The 22,259-nt window shown below is 51.9% G+C and overlaps 7 protein-coding genes across 7 annotated transcripts; 3 read left to right on the forward strand and 4 right to left on the reverse strand.

Moving 5' to 3' along the window:
* Window positions 1-487: 487 nt before the first annotated feature.
* On the forward strand, window positions 488-1,888 carry PG998_011341 (uncharacterized protein; the record flags this gene model as incomplete). The annotated part of the gene is made up of 1 exon (XM_066878157.1): window positions 488-1,888. The coding sequence occupies one exon, from the start codon at window positions 488-490 to the stop codon at window positions 1,886-1,888; it is 1,401 nt and encodes a 466-aa protein (XP_066727211.1).
* A 4,366-nt stretch (window positions 1,889-6,254) lies between these two features.
* On the reverse strand, window positions 6,255-7,280 carry PG998_011342 (uncharacterized protein; the record flags this gene model as incomplete). Its single annotated transcript, XM_066878158.1, has 1 exon — window positions 6,255-7,280. One exon carries the CDS (start codon window positions 7,278-7,280, stop codon window positions 6,255-6,257), a length of 1,026 nt encoding a protein of 341 aa, XP_066727212.1.
* Window positions 7,281-8,336: 1,056 nt separating this feature from the next.
* PG998_011343 (uncharacterized protein) lies at window positions 8,337-8,748 on the reverse strand (the record flags this gene model as incomplete). Its single annotated transcript, XM_066878159.1, has 2 exons — window positions 8,337-8,523; window positions 8,624-8,748. 2 exons carry the CDS (start codon window positions 8,746-8,748, stop codon window positions 8,337-8,339), a joined length of 312 nt encoding a protein of 103 aa, XP_066727213.1.
* Window positions 8,749-9,967: 1,219 nt separating this feature from the next.
* On the forward strand, window positions 9,968-13,379 carry PG998_011344 (uncharacterized protein; the record flags this gene model as incomplete). The annotated part of the gene is made up of 4 exons (XM_066878160.1): window positions 9,968-9,984; window positions 10,072-12,557; window positions 12,615-13,104; window positions 13,172-13,379. 4 exons carry the CDS (start codon window positions 9,968-9,970, stop codon window positions 13,377-13,379), a joined length of 3,201 nt encoding a protein of 1,066 aa, XP_066727214.1.
* A 654-nt stretch (window positions 13,380-14,033) lies between these two features.
* Window positions 14,034-15,740, reverse strand: PG998_011345 (uncharacterized protein; the record flags this gene model as incomplete). Its single annotated transcript, XM_066878161.1, has 3 exons — window positions 14,034-15,361; window positions 15,448-15,614; window positions 15,703-15,740. 3 exons carry the CDS (start codon window positions 15,738-15,740, stop codon window positions 14,034-14,036), a joined length of 1,533 nt encoding a protein of 510 aa, XP_066727215.1.
* Window positions 15,741-16,427: 687 nt separating this feature from the next.
* On the forward strand, window positions 16,428-16,924 carry PG998_011346 (mitochondrial 37S ribosomal protein uS8m; the record flags this gene model as incomplete). Its single annotated transcript, XM_066878162.1, has 2 exons — window positions 16,428-16,580; window positions 16,604-16,924. The coding sequence occupies 2 exons, from the start codon at window positions 16,428-16,430 to the stop codon at window positions 16,922-16,924; spliced, it is 474 nt and encodes a 157-aa protein (XP_066727216.1).
* A 989-nt stretch (window positions 16,925-17,913) lies between these two features.
* Window positions 17,914-20,061, reverse strand: PG998_011347 (uncharacterized protein; the record flags this gene model as incomplete). Its single annotated transcript, XM_066878163.1, has 3 exons — window positions 17,914-18,971; window positions 19,025-19,573; window positions 19,953-20,061. The coding sequence occupies 3 exons, from the start codon at window positions 20,059-20,061 to the stop codon at window positions 17,914-17,916; spliced, it is 1,716 nt and encodes a 571-aa protein (XP_066727217.1).
* Window positions 20,062-22,259: the final 2,198 nt, after the last annotated feature.

A 22,259-nucleotide genomic window follows, 5' to 3' on the forward strand; every position in this document is an offset into this window, starting at 1 on the left:
TAAAGTACCAACATGCGTTATCCAGACAAGTACCCCAATAGTTGCCCGTTTCATCAATCACAGTCCGATAGTGGATTATCATTGGTTTGGTGGTGTAGTTGGTTATCACGTCAGTCTAACACACTGAAGGTCCTGGGATCGAGCCCCAGCCGAATCATGACTCTCTTTTGCTAATGCGTCTCCTTTTTCACTCTGTCTTCCGCCAGAGTCTACTAGGTTTCGTTTTACTAATCTGACCCCGAAGGCATTGGGGATGAAACGGGCGGGCTGTTGTAATCGAAAGCACTAAGTATGTCGGGAGTCGCCTGAAGCTAGTTGCCATTGGACCAAACTCAACAGATCCTGTCGGTCGGGGATGCGCCAGCAACCCCCAACAAAACCCACCTAATTATGACATGCAATTCAGTACTTACAATACCATCATTTCGTTCTCGAGTCGAGATCTGGGATTGTTCGGTGCGTCCATCATACCGTTAATACAGATACAATGACAACCTCCAAGCAGGATATCAAGCAACTGCGAAGGGCGTGCGACCGGTGCTACGAGCTCAAAGCACGCTGCCAGCCTGTCGCTTCCGCGACCAAGCGGTGTTCCCGATGCGAAAGGCTTGGCTTGGATTGCGCAACCGTCCGCCCCGTCCGGCCCGCTGGGCGGAAGCTGCAGAGGCGGAAACTCGCGATTCCCGTCAGGGTGCCAGAGGACCGAGAGCCCGACGATGTGGTCGTCTGGTTAAGCAGCGTTGTGTGCCTGCGCCCTGAGGAGCGGGAGTTGCTGGTCTTCCTCCTGGGCCGTCCCGGAAGCCTGGACTGCTACGTCGTATGCCCCAGTTTCCAGGTCGCTGCTCAACAGGCCCTGGTGGCCCAATTATCAGCCGCAGCCTTTCCCACCGTCAAGGATGCCTATCTCGCCTTTGCCAGCGCATTGAAGCAGCTTGATCCTGCCCTTGCCACTGGGACCAATGACATTGTCCGGCACGCGTCGGCGGCAATGGAAACTTTGCGGTCGCTTCCGATCGCAAACCAACAGGATGCAGCAACGTGTCTTACACTCGGTGCTTCCCTCGCATTATCTATGCACTCGACTATTGGTATGGGAGCCGCTGATATATGTCGCTATTGCATCACCGCGACGATGCCTTACGTGGAGAACATGGTGGCATCGGATGGGCACTCCAGGTCCTGGCACGGTTTCATGGTGCTACTAGAGACGATGGACTGCCTTGTCCATCGCCAGAAGCCCTCATTAAGGATCCATACCAGTACGGTAGAAGACGGTGTGGATCGCCATCTAGGCCTCTGCTCACCTTTACTACCGTACTATTACGATCTTTGCGCTATCAGTCACTCGCTAGCCAGCAAACCGGACACGAGTGTGTTGGCCTTGTTGCACAAACAGTTGGGCGGGATCCAGACCTCTGTAGAAGCATGGAGACCATCGCACACGGCTCATTTGGCTGGTCAGTTCACGTCAGCAGAAACAATCCATCTCTTGGCCCAAGCCAAGGTGTACAGACTCGGCGTGCTCCTCGTGAGCCATCGACTGCGCCACGCGTTTGGCGAGCGCGACGACCCTGCTGATATCTGGTCAAAAGAGATCATGATGGAACTGGAGCTCGCGCAGCAGGTCACAACGCGGCCCATCCGGTGCGTGACACTGCCATTCATGATCGCTGCGGTCGAGGTCCGAGATCCTCGTGCACGCGGGAAAACGCTCGAATGCATAGACCATTACGTGAATGATTGCTCTCCGATTGTTCGGGACGCGGCTAGGGACTTTCTACGCAGGTTGTGGCGGGATCGAGACTTGCAGGTAACGTCATGCTGGCTCGATTCAGTCCACAAACCGTGTCCTGTAATACAATCTATAGAGATGGAGTGCTCTGCCTGACTTCGAGTCTGGGGTATGCTGAATTCCACAATAAGTCAAAATTAAGAACACTAGCTATAAACTACGCACATGTTTTAGCAGTGGCTGATCAACCTGTTTTCCTGCTACCGTCCATCACCTGGAAGCTCTGCGAATATTCGAGCCCTTCCATCAACGGCTTGGGGCGGTTTATAATACACTTGACTCGAGTACGGCGGTGCGGGCGTTATGGCTCGCTCCATTCTCCTCCGTCGGTTCAGGCACATCATGGCAGCGCATAACACACCAGAAACAGCGGCTATGCCAACCCCTACCCCAATACCTGCTATAGCCCCTGCGGAGAGACCTTCTGTCTTTTGCGTTGAGGAGGACTGGCTTGGCGAAATCCCTGACTGTGCGGCATCGTCTGGAGTAGGCTGAGCAGGTGCGGTCCCTGATATAGCAGCAGCAGAGGTTGTACTACTTGGAGAGGAGGTAGATGGTGGGGCGACCCTACTGCTGGATGTTGGATGAGGTTCTTCAACTCTCTCGGTGATGTTGAAATAGGCGGATGACTGTTTGGCTGGCGTGGCTATTTTATTGACTTCTTTCAGCCAAAAGAAGAAGACTGGCGAGTCGGAAAGCTTCAGTTCGTTTATCGTGACGGTCCAGTTGAATTTCTGAGGTAACGTTCGACCTGAAGTCTCTATAATAAACCCGAATCAGCATACAGAAGGCAGAGGCGGTCCATGGCAGGGGTTCTCACGCTGATAGACTGGCTTGTTAGACAGTCTGGCCCCGGAAATCAGTGATTGTTGCCAAAACTCTACTGTGTATTCTGGCCAGGGCGCGTCGAACTCAATCAGTTCAATTTCAACAAAGGGAAAGCAGTGCAGACAAGCAAGGCGGAAAGGAAGGGGGCTAAATTCTATAGCCATCTCTGTCAGGAACGAACCCTGGAGAGAGAGCCATAGTCGACAGACCCAGCCATTGCGTGTTAGAACTGGGGTGGAGGGCATCATCCTATGACAGACCCTAGGGCGTTGGAGTTGAAGTTGGCCCATTCATCTCATTCCGCGGCGAAGCGACCGACGCTAAGTTATTGCAACCAACAGCTCAAAGCATTGCAACGTCAGGGACAGAACCCCGGTCAAGTCCTACATACGTGATGGTTGGCTGGATTTGGAGATGGCCGCCCCCTGCTCACATGCAGTTTCCGATTGGCCCCCTAATTCTCGGCCCGCCAACATCATTCCACTGCGGGCGCTTCCAGCAACTCGGTAACTCTTGGAGGCGCACTTCTCGGGTCTGCCATCCTGTCCCTTTATCTTTCGTAAGTTGTTTTCACTCAGAATGGCCCAGGATCTCCTCTCCTCCTGAAGTGCGACTACACATGCGAATATTACCTCTGTCCCCCAACAGCGTGAGTTGTCAATTTATTGATGGCCTCATCCTCCCCTGGCATGCTTCAATCACCACGTGCCAGATCAAGAACCACTTGTGTGAGCATTCTTGCCTCTGTTGTCATTACACTTTTTATAATCTGGACACCCCGGGCGAATTGATCACTCCCCTCATCGCGCTTTTGGCGTCCTGCCACGGCCCGGAAGCCATACGGGCATGAGTACCACAGACTGGCCAGTCCCGACGAAATAAATAGGGTCACAAATGACACCCTTGGTTTCTCCAAGATATTTGTCATAGGACTCCCGGAGCGAACCGATAAGCGCGACGCTCTTACTTTGACGAGTTCTCTCACGGGGTTCAGTATCGACTTTGTCGACGGAGTCAAAGGCGACAGTGTCCCAGAAAAGGCCATCCCTTGGGGTCAAAACAAAGACAGCCTGCCTTCAACCTACCGCGGTAGCTGGAGGAGTCACATAAATGTGGCCAGAAGGTAAGTATTCCCGTAGGTTGATTTGCCGCAATTTCTAAGCTCACAATATCGCGCAGCATTATAGAGCAAAATCTGGAGTCGGCTCTCATAATGGAAGATGATATGGACTGGTGAGTACTGATGCCGTCCGTCCCTACGAATTCCGGCTTACCTGTACTCTTAGGGATGTAAGACTGCTACCACAGCTGGAGAAGGTGGCCCAAGGCACTCGAACACTATTGAAATCGAACTCAAGTCCACATTCGCCTTATGGGGATGGTTGGGACGTACTTTGGCTGGGTCACTGCGGTGAAATATTCTCCGAGACCTTGCCAGAGAACGAAGGAAAGCCTCATTATCCTAAATATGTTATCAAGGACGATGAAACGGTTCCTCCGTTTGGAAAAGTCACAGGCCTTGTCGATTTCAAGGCTTACCCCGAGTTCACTCGATGGATACATACGTCGGGCGCACCCATATGCACTTTTGCCTACGCGCTTAGCTACAGAGGAGCACAAAGGTTCTGTTCGACCTCTCGGTCGACCGGTTGGACGGCCACTTTGATAACGCTTTGGGTACGCTTTGCCGCAACGGAGCTTCAAGACTTGGCGACCCAACGGGCTTGAACGCGAAATGTCTGACGGTCACACCACCCATCTTCTTCCACCACAGACCGAAAGGTCGGGTTGATCTCGAGAGCGATATCAACGATGTAGGGGGGACGGGCAACTCCGGGAGAAAGGCACAACAGAGGACATTGTTTGGAGCGCGCGGAATAATATACGCAATATGCTGATAGGAGCGGAGATGGAGAGCGAGTTTTGAAACCAAAGGAACTTGTTATGAAGGCAACGACCCCAGTGTTTTATTTACCAATCATATACTCAGTAATAACTGTGTACATATACTGTATCAATTACTTCCGAGTATTAACTCAAGTCACCTTTAAAGAGTTCAGTGCAGCGAATTCCCGAGACGGACGAGTGTGAACGTGCATCTTATACTTTAGTCTAACAGTCTTGATATTGCTATTCTTAACGTTTTTCAATTAGTCTTCGCTTCGTCCGACGCCACTGCTCGCTCAACACTGCCAGTCTTTTATTTTTCTGAAAACTGATATTGAACTCCCTATGATATGTGGAAGTCTCCTTGGTTGATGTTTGCCAGGTCAACAGTTCTTCTTTACAGCAACTGGCTCCCCCTTCCTCCTCACCCTGTGTCGACCGAACCTACCTGGCATCACCCAAGCCACCATAGAGTTATATAATATTAGAGCTTATTGCCTCCAGCGCTATTCTCTGTGGAAACTTCATGGGCTTCACCTAATCCCTCGTGGTCATCATTAGACAGGATCCGCAATTCCCACCTGCTACAGTCAATATTCGACGTCGGTGTTCCAATAGATAACACACTTTAAATTTAAAGCAGCAGAAATAGCCTCTCTGTAAGGATATAAGATACGAGGAGGGTTTCTATCTATATGCTCATCTCTGATACGTAACTAAAGTGTCAGTATAAGAAGCACATCGGCAGCAGAATTTAATAACAGAACAAAACGAAAAGAGAAACCCGGACGAAAAATAGCACAGAATAAAAGGATGAGAAACGGGGCTGCAGAGCTTATATATTCACGCGGATAATATCCTCGCGTTTCCCAACTTGTGTTTCTGGGTCCAGTGCAGTGAATCCCCGAGATGAAGACAACGACAACTTGCAATCGAGTGTAGCTTCTACTTCCTTAATTCGGGCATAGATTCGCATTGATCTGTAGTTTAGATGAGCACTGGTAGAATCGTTGCTTCTAACGGCGATTCTAGTGGCTGTGGCGCCAGCCTCGGCGGCCGGCAAGGTGGCTTTGTCTTCAGCATTGCCACTGTCATTGGCCATGATTCTAAGAAATATAGTTTTATTATTAGCTCAGTTATATCATAACTAAAATATAGTAGTTATACCTTAAGAGGTAGATTTCTACTCTTTAAAATAACTTTATTATATAGGTAAGCATCTTTAAGGATTATAGCTTATAAAAGTTTATATTAAGTTTCTTTTTCCCTTTATATAATATATAAAGTAAAGGGTATAATAATTTAAAATAATATTAATATTTTAAGTATTAAAAGAGTTATCTACTTTTAAGTTATATAACTTTATTATTTCTTTATATATTAATTATTATAAATTACTATTATAATAATCCTGTTATTTAATATAAGCTTTAATAGCTAATAATACTTATATAAAGAAGTGGTCGCCGCCGTCATGATGGTGTTCTATTAGTAAATCGCCAATGTTCAATCTCACCTAGAGATCCACCAGCTTCAGTTCGAGTGGGCAGGTTCTGGTGGAAGGTCTGATGGCATTGTATGCTACTCCTACGGGCCCTATCTGTGTACCATCTCGATTGAACTGGTAAGTAATGTAAACGATTGACTGTTGGAATTAAGCTGCCTTCCTTTGCTAAGGCTACATGTCTAACAGCCAGAGTACTTTAGTCTAATTCTCACGAAGTATTCTCGGTCATCCGTACATGAGCTAGCGGTTCTCTGATTTAGCCAGAAAATCCGCCTCATCCTTTATCACACTAGCCAAAGTTCTTGCGAGCACTGGGGAGAGGTATGTGCATTGCCACTGGCTCTGCCGTCGGATTGCCAAGTTCAACGTCAGGTCGAGGGAGTGGAGAGCCAGCCGTTTGTTGGTCATCTGGATAACCATCCACTTCTGATGGGGCCACTTGTTGGCGGGAAGGTGGAAGCCGTCCACGACCGCCCGATCGTTCCAGCATGATACACCGGTGATGAGGTCGATAGGATGGGACTGCCTAACTTCGGAATCCATGTCGTAATCAATTCCATGCTTCTGATGCCTCCCGGGCCGCTCCCAGAGGTACTTTCCCAGTATCGGCCCATGGGAAGGACTGCTGCTGGTGCTGGCATAGGTCGTGAGCTGGGCGGATTCAATGGTGCTGGCGCTGCGTATAACTCTCTCTAAGTTGACGGACATGAGGTAAGGGTTGACTAGCTCGCTGCGGAATACATGTAGGCGGCGTACGCTGGTAGGATTAAAGACGCCTACGGTCTTGAGGAAGACACCGAGCCGGGTAAAGTGGATTTCGACATCGGATGAGATGATAAACTCGCGGGCTTCGCGGTTGAGGCGCTTGCAGGTCATGAGGAGGGCCGGATACTTGCAAGTGCCCCAGGTGAGGGGCGTTGTCAGGAAATAGTTGACGCCGTCTTGGCTCATGCAGACGCCGGCGCAGCACTCCCAGATCTTGTCGCGGAGCTCGGGGGCAAGCTGGAAGAGAGGCGACTGTAATTGTGAGAGTGCGTCCTTATGGGTGACCCGCTCACTTGATGCGCTCTTGCCAATGGCGGTTTCCGCCAATTCCTCATGTGCGTTATCTGCTTGGTGGGATCGAGACTTCAGGCCAGCTACTTTGGACTTTTGACCGCAGGTGCCGTGGTACTGACCGCCGCGCGCCAGTATGACGAGGGCGGACTGGTCGACACGCTCGGCTGCGGTCTTCTTCCGACTGCAGAGCTTTGGTTTTACTGCCATGTTTGTTGCAAGGGAAGTGCAGCTCAAGTAGATGGCAGTGGGGGGCGATTGCCTTGAATGAGATGGCAAAGGCTGCCGACTGAGGTTGAAGTACTGAGCGAAAGAATCGTTAGCCGTATCAATTTTCTGATTTCATTATGTATATTCCCTCAAAAGATCTTTAAGCGTCAAATATGAAAAACTCTTACCTGGCAAGAGCTCGAACACGATGTGAGGATCACCCGCGAGTGACAGCCCTGGCGGGGATATGAAAGCGTCCAAAGTTGAGACCGAACAATTATAACAGACTGCGACAAGACTTTCCAAGAGTCTGTAGGAATTGATTGGGCACCGTGCTGATGCCAAATTGTTTTGATAGCTTAAGCTGGACCGAGATTCCCGCGTTGCCGAGGTGGTGTAAACGTTGTAGTGGGTTGTGTCTGTACTAATCGCCAAAAGACTTGGGATGTCCTTTTAGCCCAGAAACACAATTTACAAGGCAAACCTGAATCCATATTCCTTAAGTATTATAAACAAGATAGCACATATGGATCTATCATCTGGCTGTGTAGCTTATAGACACGGTGTACCTTGCTGCTGTCATCATCACGATATGTTATACCTCATGCCACCAATCATCGTTTTAAGCATTCAAGGAGCATGGCACTGAGATCTACATATCAAGATCTACATATCAAATGCATACGCAAGAAATGATTAGCATTTGTAATCTGGCCTCAAACTACATCGAATAGCTCGTCGACCACACATCCATCCAATTCATCCTCGAACGTGAACATTCCTAAGTTGTGCTCGAATACTGTTCGGATTTCACGAAACAGGATAATTCAAGACTAGGTATTGAGAAAAGAGGGAGGGACGGATCAAAATTTATATAATCAGAGACACAAGCATGTCAGTATTGTCAGCGTTGCTGAACCAAGACGCTATCTGTAGCTCCTTCCTGGACCCTCCCTTCTTAGCCATGGAGCCAAATGGCGAAAATAATCATAGCGTGCTTATTCATCCTAGACCTCATGCTATGCTGATAAGTTCGTCGATCAAACTATCGTCGACCTAGTTCAGCTTGTCCTGCTCCTCCGATTCGGAGTTGTCGGACACATGGGCTTGTTTAACCTCAGATTCTTCGTCGTCGAATCCGACCAACTCAATGTTTTGCGAAAAGACAGTGCGAATCGCTGCCATTACTCTCTCCTCATAAGGATACAATGATCTGGGTGGATTCTCATCAAAGAACTTGTTGCTATTCACCGCCAAGACATCATTAGCACTGCATGAGTGACCTTCGGGGAACAGAAGACATTTCAAGTTGCGAAGTGTAACTCAAATTGGGCATGACTCACATGTCGTCCTTGATGCATTGCTCGATCTGCTCGCGGATAAGAGTTTGCTCGATCTGCTCGCGGATAAGAGTTTGCTGGTCGTCTTCAAGAATGACGAAAGCTGAATCGCTGAGGATGCGATTCATGATGGGTCTAGCCCTGACTCGGCGAGTATAGAGCCGCACGGGCCTATAACCGAGCTCTCCGCTGGTGAGCGGCCGGGGGCGGCGACGCTTCCTTGGTCCCCGCTAGTGTTGTGCTGGGAATCGTTCTCTGCGACGGCGACTCGAGTGACGGCTCGAGTTGTTGGGCCCCCATGGACGGCAGGCTCGGCGTCATCATTATAATTGTCCATCTTCTTGAGAGCCACAAGTCAGTTTGGGTGCTTGTTGTTGGGTTTCAAAGCATGAGTAACTTACCGTCCTGAATAACCAGTTACAGGTTATTCTCTCGGCGATTTAAAAATGTCTCAACGACTCAAGATCTGAGGTTTTGAAGATGTTTACTTTTCTTGAACTGGTATTCCTTCGATAGGTGAGCTCTGGTGTTGCTTCTTCGGGTGATGAGAAAGGAATCCAGTAGGAATTGCTTATCAATTACAATTACCTGGATATGGAACAATAATAAAAGGTAGCAGTGGACGCGTTGAGGATAATCACTGGAGGGCTTACGTTTCAGTCACTGGACCTTCACTGTCGAATTACATATTTAGTAAAGATGTGATCTGAATTTGAAGACCTAATGATTACCTGAATATAACTCTAGCCCAACTGTTCCATTTTGTCTTATGATCAGAATAATATATGACCAGGGGTGAGTAGTGAGCCTAACTCAATTTATACACCCAGTACAATTCAGTAGGTCACATTCCAATATGGATTCAAACAACATGAGTATTGGGATCCGCTGCTTTGAGCAATGTTTGAGTGAGTCACGGTATACGGCCTGGAAGATCTGAATCTCATTCGCTTTGGATGACAGGCATTCGTTTAGATTTGCCATGAATGACCTAGCAAAACATGTTATACAATCAGCCCAGTGGGCAATACGGCCAATCAGAGCTTGGAAGGTCCCCCCTATTTGTTGGCCTTTTGCTTCAGTTGGATTGAGCCAATGGGCATCAACTGGGAGTGAAGGCGATGGTGGGGAGCTAAGGTGTAAGCGTGTGAGCCAATTCGCCGAACTACCCCACCATAAGCTGCTTAGAGCTGCTGCTTCCAATTCACCGCCCTGGCAGAATTGCAGTCCCGCAAAAAAGTTTTGGACTTGGAGGACTCGAAGCGCGCAGCATTCTGATGGGCTTAAAGATCGTAGTGGGCAACCGATCGAATGCGCTTTTGATCTTCAGCATACCCAACCGCCAACATGGGACGTAAGGCTGTGTAAGTAGAATCTGGTGGAAACCCTCTCATTCGCAAGCCGCCTCCAAGGCATCGCACTCAGCAATACTAATGGTGCTGCGCTCACAGAGATTCGCGCATCCCCGCGCTCATCCGCAATGGTCTGCAGGAAAAGAAGCGATCGTTCTTCGTCGTCGTCGGCGACCATTCCAAGGAATGCCTCGTCCACCTGCATTACATCATGTCCTCAATGGACCTCAAGACCAACAAGAGTGTGTTGTGGGCGTACCAGAAGAAGCTCCTGGGTTTCACGAGTCACCGACAGAAGCGCGAGGCCAAGATCAAGAAGGACATCAAGCGTGGCGTCCGCGAAGCCAACGCCGAGGACCCGTTCGAGCTCTTCGTCACACTCAATGATATCAAATACCGATTCTACAAGGACACCGACAAGATCCTGGGAAAGACATTTGGGATGGTCGTACTGCAAGATTTCGAGGGCATCACGCCTAATCTCCTGGCCAAGACCATTGAGACTGTCGAAGGTGGAGGTCTGGTCGTCTTGCTGTTGAAGGGCATGAGCAGTTTGCGACAGCTGTATGATCTGAGCATGGATGTGCACTCCAAGTACCGCACTGAGGCCCACCAAGATGTTGTCGCCCGATTCAACGAACGTTTCCTCCTGTCGCTTGGTAGCTGCGAATCCTGCCTGGTCATCGACGACGAACTCAACGTCCTTCCCATCTCCGGCGGCAAGGGTGTCAAGCCATTACCGCCACCCGAGCTGGACCAACCCAAGACGGAAGCGCAGTTAGAGCTTGACGCTATCAAAGAACAGCACCAGGACAGCATGGTTCTGGGCTCTCTCATCAAACTGGCCAAGACGGTGGACCAGGCGAAGGCCCTCCTCACCTTCGTCGAGGCTGCCAACTCTAAGACACTCCGCGAGACTGTCACCCTGACGGCAGCTAGAGGTCGTGGAAAATCTGCCGCCATGGGTATCGCAATCGCATCTGCCGTGGCCTACGGGTACTCTAACATCTTCATCACCTCGCCGTCTCCCGAAAACTTGACCACCCTTTTCGAGTTCATCTTCAAGGGCTTCGATGCTCTGGGATATGCTGACCACTCCGACTACTCCATCATTCAAAGTACGAATCCGGATTTCAATAAGGCGACCGTCCGTGTCAACATTTTCCGACAACACCGTCAGACCATTCAGTACATTCGACCCCAAGATGCACACGTCTTGGGCCAGGCTGAGCTCCTGGTCATTGATGAAGCTGCTGCCATCCCGCTGCCCGTGGTCAAGAAGCTGATGGGTCCTTACTTGGTTTTCATGGCTTCCACGATCAATGGCTATGAGGGAACTGGCCGATCTCTATCCCTGAAGCTCATCAAGCAGCTTCGAGAGCAATCGAGAGCTGTGGCCACAACCGGCAGCACCGAGGTCACTGATCGATCTAGTGGCAAGGCTTCAAAGGGGGAGTACCAAGAAGCCATTGCAGGACGATCGTTAAGGGAAATCACCTTGTCTACCCCTATTCGTTACGCCCAAGGGGACCCGACAGAAAAGTGGCTCAACAAACTGCTCTGCCTCGACGCGACGCTTCCTCGCTCGAAAGTCAACATTACCGGCTGCCCGGATCCGGCACAGTGCCAGCTGTTATATGTTAACAGAGATACCCTTTTCAGTTTCCATCCTGTTTCAGAGAAGTTTTTGCAGCAAATGGTTTCCTTATATGTTGCATCTCATTACAAGAATAGCCCCGACGACCTCCAACTTATGAGTGATGCGCCGTCGCATGAGCTTTTCGTATTGACTGCTCCGGTTACCAAAGCGAATCAGCTACCTGAGCCACTGGTGGTTATTCAGGTTGCGCTCGAAGGAAAGATCAGCCGCGAGAGCGTACTGAACAGTCTTAGCAGAGGTACTCAAGCTGCAGGTGATCTGATTCCGTGGACTTTGAGCAGGCAGTTCCAGGATGAAAACTTTGCCGGTCTTTCGGGTGCTCGAATCGTGAGAATTGCGGCGTCGCCCGATTATGCATCGATGGGTTATGGCTCCCGGGCTCTCGAGCTCCTGGTAAGCTATTATGAGGGCAAGTTCATGAACCTGTCCGAAGACGCCGATGCTGTAATGGAGGAAGCGATGGACCGGCCCTCTAAAGCAGAACTCGCCAATGCCAGCCTACTTAATGACGACATCAAAGTTCGAGATATCAGCAAGATGCCACCCCTGTTCTCGAAGTTGGAAGAGCGACGCAACCCGGCTTTGGACTATGTGGGTGTGAGCTACGGACTGACGCAGGAATTGCTCAAGTTCTGGAAGAGATCAAAGTTCGCCCCGGTCTATCTGAGGCAAACATCCAACGATCTCACTGGCGAAAACACATGCATCATGCTGCGAACACTCGAGAACGCTGACGACACGACTTGGCTCGGTGCCTTTGCCAAGGATTTCCAAACCCGATTTATGGAACTGCTTTCATACAACTTCCGAACTTTCCCAAGTGTGCTGTCGCTCGTCATCGACGAGGCCGCCAGCGCAGGAGCTCAGCTCGACCCGGCCATAAAACCCCGACCTTTCACCAAATCGGATTTGGACAATTCACTCTGTAAGATAATCCGATTCCCTGTTTGATAATATGATTCTCACTAACCGTTCTGTGTAGCTCCCTTTGACTTGAAACGTTTGGACTCGTATGCCAGTGGTCTGCTTGACTGGCATGTCATTATGGATCTTCTGCCCAAGATCGCTGCTCTGTATTTCAGTGGCCGGATAAAGGCCCACGTGAATCTGGGTGGTGTGCAGCAGGGCATCCTGATTGCTTTGGGCTTGCAGCGGAAAGACGTCGAAGATGTGGCCCAGGAGCTGCGTCTCCAGGTGTCCCAGATCTTGGCAATGCTCATTAAGATCATGCGCAAGATGATGACCTACTTCCAGAAGCTTGTCGCAGGCGCAGTTGAGGCTGAGATGCCTCAGGGCAACACCATGGGCGTCAGTGCCGAGAATGCAGACAGCGCTCATGATGATACGATCGATGCGCGATTCAACCCCTTGGAGAAGTCTTTGGAAGAGGAACTGGAAGAAGCTGGCGATGAAACAACAAGAGCCATGAAGGCGCAGCAGAGAGAGCTTATCAACTCTTTGCCCCTCAACAAGTAAGTTGATCAAAAGTCCCCTGATTTAGAATTACGAGGGAGAAACGACTAACCCATACCGCTTAAGCTACGAAATCGAAGATGAAGCGCCCGGCTGGGACGAGGCCGAGAAGCAGGTGGCCACCGCCGCGAAGCGCGGCCAGTCAAACCCGGTAGTCAGCGTGAAGTCCTCCAAGGCGAAGAGAAAGGAGGGACCGTCGGCCGCCGAGATTTACGAGGAGGAGTTTGGTGACAAAAAGGCTAAGAAGGCCAAGAAGTCGAAGAAGAGTCACTAGACGCCATTGTAGTTAGTCCATGATATGGCGATTAGTGTATATGGCTGTAGATAACTTTGCATGGCCGGCGTTTTTATGGAGGATATAATAGTTTTGGGATTTATCATACCTCATTTCATACCATGGAATCTTGAATGCGACATACTACTATTCTGTTCGCATGGCATAGTGATCGATATCGAAAGCAAAGATCATGCCGATACATCGCCTGGAACGCAATAGTACGAATGATCATGCTGTGCTTTGACATGAGCATACTCGATAGGCAAACAAGATGTCTTCACTGACCAAATAAGATACATTCTCCTTTCCAGACCTAAAACAAGAAAAACCCATCCAATTGCTTATATCAGCCCCTTCTTTCGTGGCCGTGTGACTCCGTTACTTCGTTCGTAAGTTGTAGTGATCGACACGAAAAGTGAACATGCTGCGGGTGTGATAGGACAGAGCAAGAGCAGTATTGATGGCCGTAGAACCAACACATACGTAGCGACTCACACGTGAACGGCCAGCCAGGCAGTCCAATTCGTCATCAAAGAATATGTTGCCCATAAATCAATTTCATTCCGCTAAATTGGCTCCTTCATAATCATAAATAACATGACAACTGCACCTTCCGCAGTGCTGTCTTTGCTGCTGCTAGCTAATTTCACATCAAAGCAGCTTCTTCTCCAACTTCTTGAACATGCCCGTAACGCCTCTCTCTAGCCGATCCGCGTTTTGCCCGAGCTTGCTGCGCTCCTCGCCGGAACGCGGACGGTAGCTGCCTTCGTGCTTGTGGCTGTTCGCCTCCTGTTCGGTGGGCCTGTACACCTGCGAGTGGATCGAGTAGTCCGTACCACCTCCCGCCCCCGAACTCGTGGTGTAGTTGTAGTTGGAGTACCCGCCCGGTGGTGCAGGGGGTGCCGACAAGCCGCCCGCGGGCGTGCTGGTCGACGTGGGAGGACCGGAGAAGGCAGGTGGGGGTGGGGGCGCGAACCCGGGCGAGCCGGGGTATGCACCACTGCCGCCGCCGTGGCCGTAGAGACTTGGGCTCGGGAGGCCGGGAGAGGCGAGGCCGTACTGTTGCTGGTGCTGCTGGGCGACCGAGGTCACGGGCATGGTGGCGCTGCGGTGCAAGTTACCGAACTGCGAAGGCGGGAAGCCGGGACTCGCCACGGCGCTGGGTGGGAAACCGGGGGTAGGCGGGAACCCAGGGCTCATAGGGCCCGCCGCGGAAGGGGGCGCCCCGAAACCGGGGCTCAGGGGCCCTCCTGCCCCAATGCTGTAGCCAGGGCTCATGGGAGCGCCTCCGCCGAAGCCCGGCGTGTAAGGGACAGACTGCGGCTGGTGGTCCCGCGCCACAGCCGCGTGCAGGGGGTCCAGGCCGTCGTCCTCGGGCGGGGGCGGCGTCTTCTCGCGATGCCGGATCTGTTCTGGGGCGGCGGGAGCGGCCGGGTTGTACGCCATGGGCTTGAAGCTGGCTTGCGACTCGGGCGAGTTGCTGCTGCCGTGCACTGCCGAAATTGGCGGCGGGTCGAAAGTCGGGACACCCAACCCTTGTTGATGATGCTGGCTCGGGGTAGACCTAGCCGTACCTTGTACGGGCGCTGGTGCAGCGATAGGGCCGGCAGTCCCGGCACCGTATCGCGGGGGCTCCGAGATGACGGCGTTCTCGAGCTTACTGACCAAGGGGTTCACCGGGTCATGATGCGGTGAAGAGTACTGTTGCCGTTGCTGCTGCGGGGGCGGACCCGGCTCGTCTAAGACTTCGACCTGCGACCCGGGCAGCACGCGGCGGACGCCGTTGACGAACTGCAGGGCGTCGTTCTGCGTCCAGAAGTACATGTCGAGCGAGTGCAGCTTGTAGTGGTATTTGTTCTGGTTGTGCGGATCGTATGTCGGGAGGTGCCATTGCGACTGATCAGGCACGCCGTCGCCCACAGTAATGGTCACAAGGCATTGCTGCTTGTAGGAATATCTTACGTGGGCATGGTCCAAGACTATATACCAGGGAAACAAGATGTCAGTTTAGCTTCTTACAGATAGGCACGGTAGTTTGAAGTATGCGAAGCCAAGAAGGACTTACACCCGTCAAATGCATCTTGGTCATCGGAACCCGGCTGGTTGGCAACCTCGATTCGCGCCCGCCGGTCATTCGCATTCTCAAAGAGGTAGACGTAGGATCCCTTGTCGAAGCGGTGGTGGGGAGGCTTCGCCGTTGGAGGGCCGTAGAAGTAATGGATGTCCCCAAAGCTGTAGAGCTTTCACATTAGTATTTCTGTATCTCCAATCGAGTCCAATATGCTAATGCGCATCTTGCACTTCCTGAGGTGAGACTTACAGCGTCGCAACGTTCTCCTCGCCCGGCCTGACGGCCATGGTCGCAACGTAATATGAGGGGTCTGCAGAGACAGGTAGGTAGTGGGTATTCGATGTACGTATTAAGCGATTTGTAGATGAAGCTGGTCAACAGCTGTCACGCAAAACCAAAGCAGGGAGCAAAATGAGAGAAATGAAGATCAGAAAAAGCATGCGACCGGAAGAGCTACGAAATATCTACCTCCCTACCTACCGCCAGAGTGCTATTCCTGGTGCGACACGCGAAGTCCCAAGCAACCCAAGAAGATTGCCAGCGCTTAACTGCCCTCTCAGAGATGACTTACACCGTCGCAGTGGGGCAGCAGCAGCAGCAGTCGCGAGCCAGTCAGAAGCACCCCCGCTAAACAACAATCGGGAAAGGCCCACCAACGGAGCCAGCAGTTTTTCCGCCGATCGGGAAATTCTTGGGAGGAATTCGAGATCCGCTGGCGATAGCTTCAGCAATTGAGAGAGCGCATTTCCCATCCCTGGCCGACGACTCTGCTCTAGTAGACTTGTACTGTACGCACCCAACACCCAACACCCAAACCCACGCTGCTCTCTGTCAATTGCTGACTGCCGCCGCCGCAGATTAGTTTTCGCTTCCTCTACAGATCTCCCCCGATCTTCTGCGAATTCCGCGTCCCGACAGAACGCCCACGCCGGGCCACCGTCAACGCAAACGAAAAACCTCGTTTCCCCAACAAAATGGGCCTGCCAGCAATCGCCAACCTCTGCAGCCACCTGCAAAACGCCAGCAAAGCCCGCCTGGGCCTGACGTCGGCCCCGCACACCAAGTACAACCTGAAGGTGGTGCTGGCCCTGCAAAAAGCCGGGTTCCTGTCGTTCGTGACGCGTGGGGTGCGACGCCGCCGAACCCGGAGACGCTGTCGACGTACGAGCCGGAGCCGCTGACGACCGCCAACATCGCACGCCAACGGCTGTGGGTGGGCCTCAAGTACAGCGACAACGCCCCCGTCCTGCGCAAGATGCAGGCCATCTCTACCCCGAAGCGGCCCATCACCATGAAGCTGCCCGACCTCGAGCGCGTCGCCCGCGGCTGGGACACCAACGGCCGCGTCAACGTCCGCGGGCTCAACATGGGCGAGTGCCTGTTCGTGAGCACGTCCAAGGGCGTCTTGGAGGTGCGTGAGGCCATTGAGCGGAAGATGGGTGGGCTGGTTCTCTGTCGGGCTGGACCGTAAATGAAAAAAAAAGAGACCAAGAAGGGAGAGGCCTGCGAGGTCAGAAGAAGGAGGATGCCGAGAAAGGGAGGTTGGAGTACAACGCTGGCTTTTGCGATTCGTTCATGAATTGGTAGCCACGTCCATCTTGCGAGTATTCGTCCAGGCAACTATTCCAGGCTTAGGAAATGGACCGGAGGCGGGTGCCCACGATCCTGAACGAGCGAGCCCGAAGACAATCCCCCACAAAAACAGGCATTCAGAGAGGCTGAGAACAGGATGGATGGATGCCCGCGTAAGATATCTCACATTTGGTCAGGCCTGGACAAGACCAAGCAAGAAGAAAGTCCTCATCGATACGGTGGACCGGCATCCCGGGTATGGCAATGCCTAAGTGAGGACGTCTTGTAGAGAACCAGTTGTAACAATTACTGTATAAAGTGCAAACCTGCTTTACATCCTACAAACAAAACATCAATGAAAAAAAGTACCTCTTAATTATGTATCGCAGGGCTGTCAAAAAATACAACCATGGAGCCCACAACTTGACAAACTTGGAGTGACTTTCTCCGTGAGAAGAATATATCCATTCTGACTAAACTATGCTATGCTAATACATCCACTCACGGTTCAACTATGCTACCTACTCATTGCGCCTTGGGGGAAAGCATCTTGGTGACAAGCCCTGCCTTTCATGAATGAAATGTGTGGTTTCTTTACAAAGTCCCTAACGTATCAATTCACACTCCCTCCCCCCTCCGACCCGTCCTCGTAAAGTCTAAAAAACGAACAAAGACCCTATTTGCTCGTAAGAAGAAAGATGTAAAGGTATCATCGGCGCCTTCGCCGTACACGAAACGCCGGTTGTGTGAAAAAAGGAGCCTCAAATAAAGGTGGACTGTTATCCGTCCGCAGAAAAACAAACAAATGACTTCAATAAACACCCGTCCCCGTCCAGAAGACTTGTTCTACCAGACGAAGCGGGATATGTCGTGACCTCCTCTACCATGCTAGTAAGTCTCGGAGGCATCCACCGAGTCTTCCTCGGTTTTGGCTGGGGTGATTTCTGCGGCCGGGGCCAGCACGTGGCTTTCCTCAGACTTGGAAGCAGGAGCGTCTTGAACGACATCCTCTACATCCTTCACTTCCTGGGGGTTCGCCGAAACGACTGGAACAGTAGACGTCTCTTGGGCACCGTTGGCGCCGTTCGTCAGCTTCGCCTCTTCCACCGTCTCGGGCTCCTTGACGGCGGTCTCTTTGGATTCTTGCGACTCCTTATCGGATGACGCCGCGGCCGCTGCTTCGACAACCGCCTCCACCGCCTGCGGCTCCGACTTTTCTACAACAGGAGTGATAGCAGTATCTTTTGACACGGCCGCTGCTTCAATAGCCACCTCAGCGCTCGTCGCCTGAGCAGCCACAGGAGCAACCTCCTTAGCAGAGGGCTCAGCCTTGGCCGGTCCCTTCGCTGCCGCCGGTTTCTTGGCGGCGGGACTGCCCTTGGCCTTGGTCGATTCCGAGAGCTTGGCTGTTGCTCTCTTGGCGTGTGACTCGCCATCCTTGGCCGCAGATGACTTCTTGACGGCGGTTGGCACGCTGTGCTTCTTAGGTGGCGTTATCGGGGCCTTTTCTGTCGTCTTGCTGGCACTGGCCTGAGTGGGTCTCATCATCCGCGCCAAGAAACTCTCATCGACGTGTGCTTCCTTCTTTGTCACCGGGTGGTCCTTAGCCATGGGCTTCGGAGGAGGTCCGATGCTGGGCCGTGTGCGGTTGATGGTGGAGTTCTGGCGCTTCAGGGTCTTCGGGGGCGCGGCAGCTGCTGTCGCACTGTTTCTGCTGTGAGGCCGCTGTGTGGGCCCGTTGTTGACAGTGAGGTGGTTGCCCGATGTTCGAGACAGTGTCTTGCGCGGTGCGGGTTCGACTGGAGCTTGAGCACCATTCTTGAGTGCAGAAGCAGTTGTGTCCTTGGTGAGGCTGGCGGGCAGCTTGGCAGGCCGAGTGGGAGACTTGACCTTGGGCTTGACGAACCCGGTGGCGGAGGGGGTGAGAGATCCAGCGAGGCTGGCTTCTTTACTGGGGCGGCAGCCTTCTTGGGAGTGGTTGGCTTAGCACTGCTTGCACGGACTGATGATTTGGGTGCATGGGCAACTGCTGGTGACTTGGGTGCCTTTGCGGCCGTCTTTCCAGTAGTAGAAATTGGTGACGCTTTGGTCTTGCTCGAGGGTGTTCCGTTCTTTGCCACGCCGTTCGTTGCTGATTTGGCGTCATCTCCGTTGGGCTGTAAAGCAGCCGCAGTAGTCGGGTCAGCAGCCGTAAGCTTGGTCTTGGTCTCTTCCTCGTCGGTTATCTTGTCCGGATTCGAGTTGGGGACAATGTCTGGAGTCTGCGTGCCCTTCTTGGGAGAGATCTTAGGAGACCATCTACTGGGAGGAGTAACAGCCTGCTTGGGAGACTCGGGAATCGGCTCGGCGGCCAAATTCGTCCTGAATGCAACTGCGTTATGGGCCATGTTGTCAGAAAACACGTCGCCTTTCTCGGAGACTGGAGCTGGTGTGGTGGTTTCGCTCTCGTTGCTGGGCCTGCGGCTAGATACCGACGCGGATTCACGACTGGGTTCGCGTTGCAGGCCAATACGTCCGTCCTTCTCAATGGCAACGAAGTTTAACCGTACTTTGGAGAGAGGTCGGGGAGACTGTGAGGGAGTTGGGGAGTTCGCTGAGTAAAAAGCAATTTGGTTAGCGATGTAAAGTCAAAATAACAAAGAGACAGAGCCGACTGTTGGTGCGATTGACATAAAGATGACGTTTTTATGAGTCTACTCATTCAAGTAGCCCCTAAACGTCCTAGCAAGAGCGTGCGCATCAAACCACAACCTTTCCAACAACAATGCTGTTCCAGTGGAAGAAATAGGTATTTGAGGTCAAAGGAGCGATGTTTCGGAGGTTTGGGGGCCGAGGAGGAGATTGGATTCCAAGAAGGTGCTGGCGCATCCATCTCCTGAGGAAACAGGCATACGTGGTAGGTATGGATGTCTTGAGGGCAAACTTACCGAGTTTAACGCTGCCAGACGCGCTACCAGGAGGAGAGCGCCCTCGATCTGGCGGACTGTCGCCAGTCTTTTGCTCAAACATGGCACGCAGATTCTTAACGCCCGACATGATTGCGTTTGAAGCAGGAGCTGCCTAAACACCTTTCTTCTTTCTTGTCGGTCTGTTTGCTGGGGTTTGGGGGGGGTGGGCGCGCTTAGTCCTTCAGCAGGAGTGGGAAAGTGCAGGCCGCGAAAGCGTATAATTCCTTTGCTGGATCAGGTTGTAAAACACGGTCCGAGTTGTAGCTCGTCGTCACCGAGGGAAAGAGCAAGTCGCGCGAAGCGATCTCACATACATTCCCTCTAATTCTGGTCGTGGATGCCCCAGAAGAGGATCTGGTCGTCTTTTTATTGATGTTGTTCGTATGTGTTGTTGTTGGCTGGCTCAAAGGCGGACAGTTGTCTTTCGTATTCGGGCCAATTTCGCGTGCTGGTTGTCCAGTCAAACCGAATCAGAAGATGGGATGAATGGGCGTTCCTCTGGCGGATTACAACTTGGGAGCCTCGGAGGTAGCAAAAGCTCAGGCCAGGGTGGCAGGTGAAGCTAGGCTGATTAGTGGTCGATCCGAGGAGTGGGCTCAGGGACGAGACAATGTGGCAGTTGATGATATGTAGAGTGAGTAGGAGTAGCAAGACAGCCAACAGCGAGCGGATAAGGCGAAAAAGTAGAAAGAAGGCAAGGCAAAAGCTAGCTGCGCGCTGGTCGACGGGATATTATCAACATCCCTCTCTTGTATTGTACATAGGTGTCAATTATGCTACGCACGTCGTCCGTCCGACGGGAAAATGATCAAACTGGCCCCATCCTGGAATCCAGTCAAGTGGGATGTCTCCCAATTCGGGTCCCTTAAAATTAGGGGAGATATTTTCATGGGGGGCAGCTAGTGCTCCTAAACTATCGAGTTCAGGGGCTTGCATGACCGACCGCGTCCATTGGTTGGTCGAGAACATACTAGCGTGTATTGCGACTGTGAAACTCTCGACGACTCAAAACACGACAACAGGAAAAAAAGAAACCCGTCGGGAGGAAACGTCAGGAGCTTCTGGCTGCGGTGGCAAGGACTGGACTGGAACTTCTGGCTGTCGTTTTGCTTCTGACGATGCCTTGTTTACCGATTAGACTTCGGGCCAAGAGAGGTGGCGCCTGTTCTGGATATTCGATTTCTGCAGCAGACGCGCGCCGCGACGCCGGGCACAACCTAACTGAAGTTGCCAGTCGTTGGCAGCAGAAGCAATATCTACAGTGACAGCATTCGGTAACAACAGCCGGCAAAGCAAGGAACCCAACGAATAAGCACGTGTTCTATTGGCATGGGAGAGCGATAGCATCTCAGCCCATCCCTTTTCCCCGGATTGACATCGAGAAGAAGGCTGATGACTTGCTTGGTTGACCGTTGCGCTGCGCGAGGACATACCAGAAGGTGGACATGTACCCTTGTTCGCTGCAACCTATGGCATATTATGGATTTTGGGCATGTGTGCTACGCGGTAGACGACAACACGACAAACGCAGATGTAGCAAGGTGGACGCAATCTGCAGTGCTTATTATTCTATATTTGTTTAGCTTTCTGCCCCTTATTGCATCGACAAGCCTCAATCCTGATGGCTGCCGCAATCCCCTATTCTGCCCTGTACATAGCCCCGAGTTTCAGATTTCTCCAGTCTTTTCCTTCACTGCCTTCGGTCTTGTCCGTTCAATCTTGTCTCTCCTCCATGCCGTTCGACGGACTCCTTGCTTGCCGTATTTGAGGGTCAAGCTGTCTGCAACGTGTCGCGGGAGGTTACAGTGATCGGATCATCGGTAACGGTGATTACACATCATGCATATCTTTTTTTGCTTCTTGCACATATCTACCCCTGCAACTTTGAGGACCCTAGAATTCAATTTCGCCAGGGGAACTGTCTCCGACTCCGGCAAGCAGCGTATCCCCTGTATTTGATAATTTCACCCTACTAATACAAAAGCCGGGCTGGCTGGCTCTGCTGCAGGCGGCATGACACGAAGCCTTAAGAGGTCTGGATGTGTAGAAGAGCTACGGGACATTGCCAATGACGTCGCATCGGGATGAATGAACGCATCGCACCCGTCTTTCGACCATCTATGTCCCTCTTCCAGTTTGGCAACATTGATCGTAGACGCGCCGAGCTACCTGAACGTCCACGTGTTTTGGCGCTCCAATCTCGCGCTTTTGGCTAGTGCCACCCGAGATTGGAGGCTGGGAGTCAATTTAACTTATGTTCGCGCTCGTTCTACCAACGCCCAGTCC

This window comes from Apiospora kogelbergensis, assembly GCF_038363985.1.
Source record: "Apiospora kogelbergensis strain CBS 113332 chromosome Unknown utg000007l_segment0_segment0, whole genome shotgun sequence".
Classification (NCBI taxonomy): domain Eukaryota; kingdom Fungi; phylum Ascomycota; class Sordariomycetes; order Amphisphaeriales; family Apiosporaceae; genus Apiospora; species Apiospora kogelbergensis.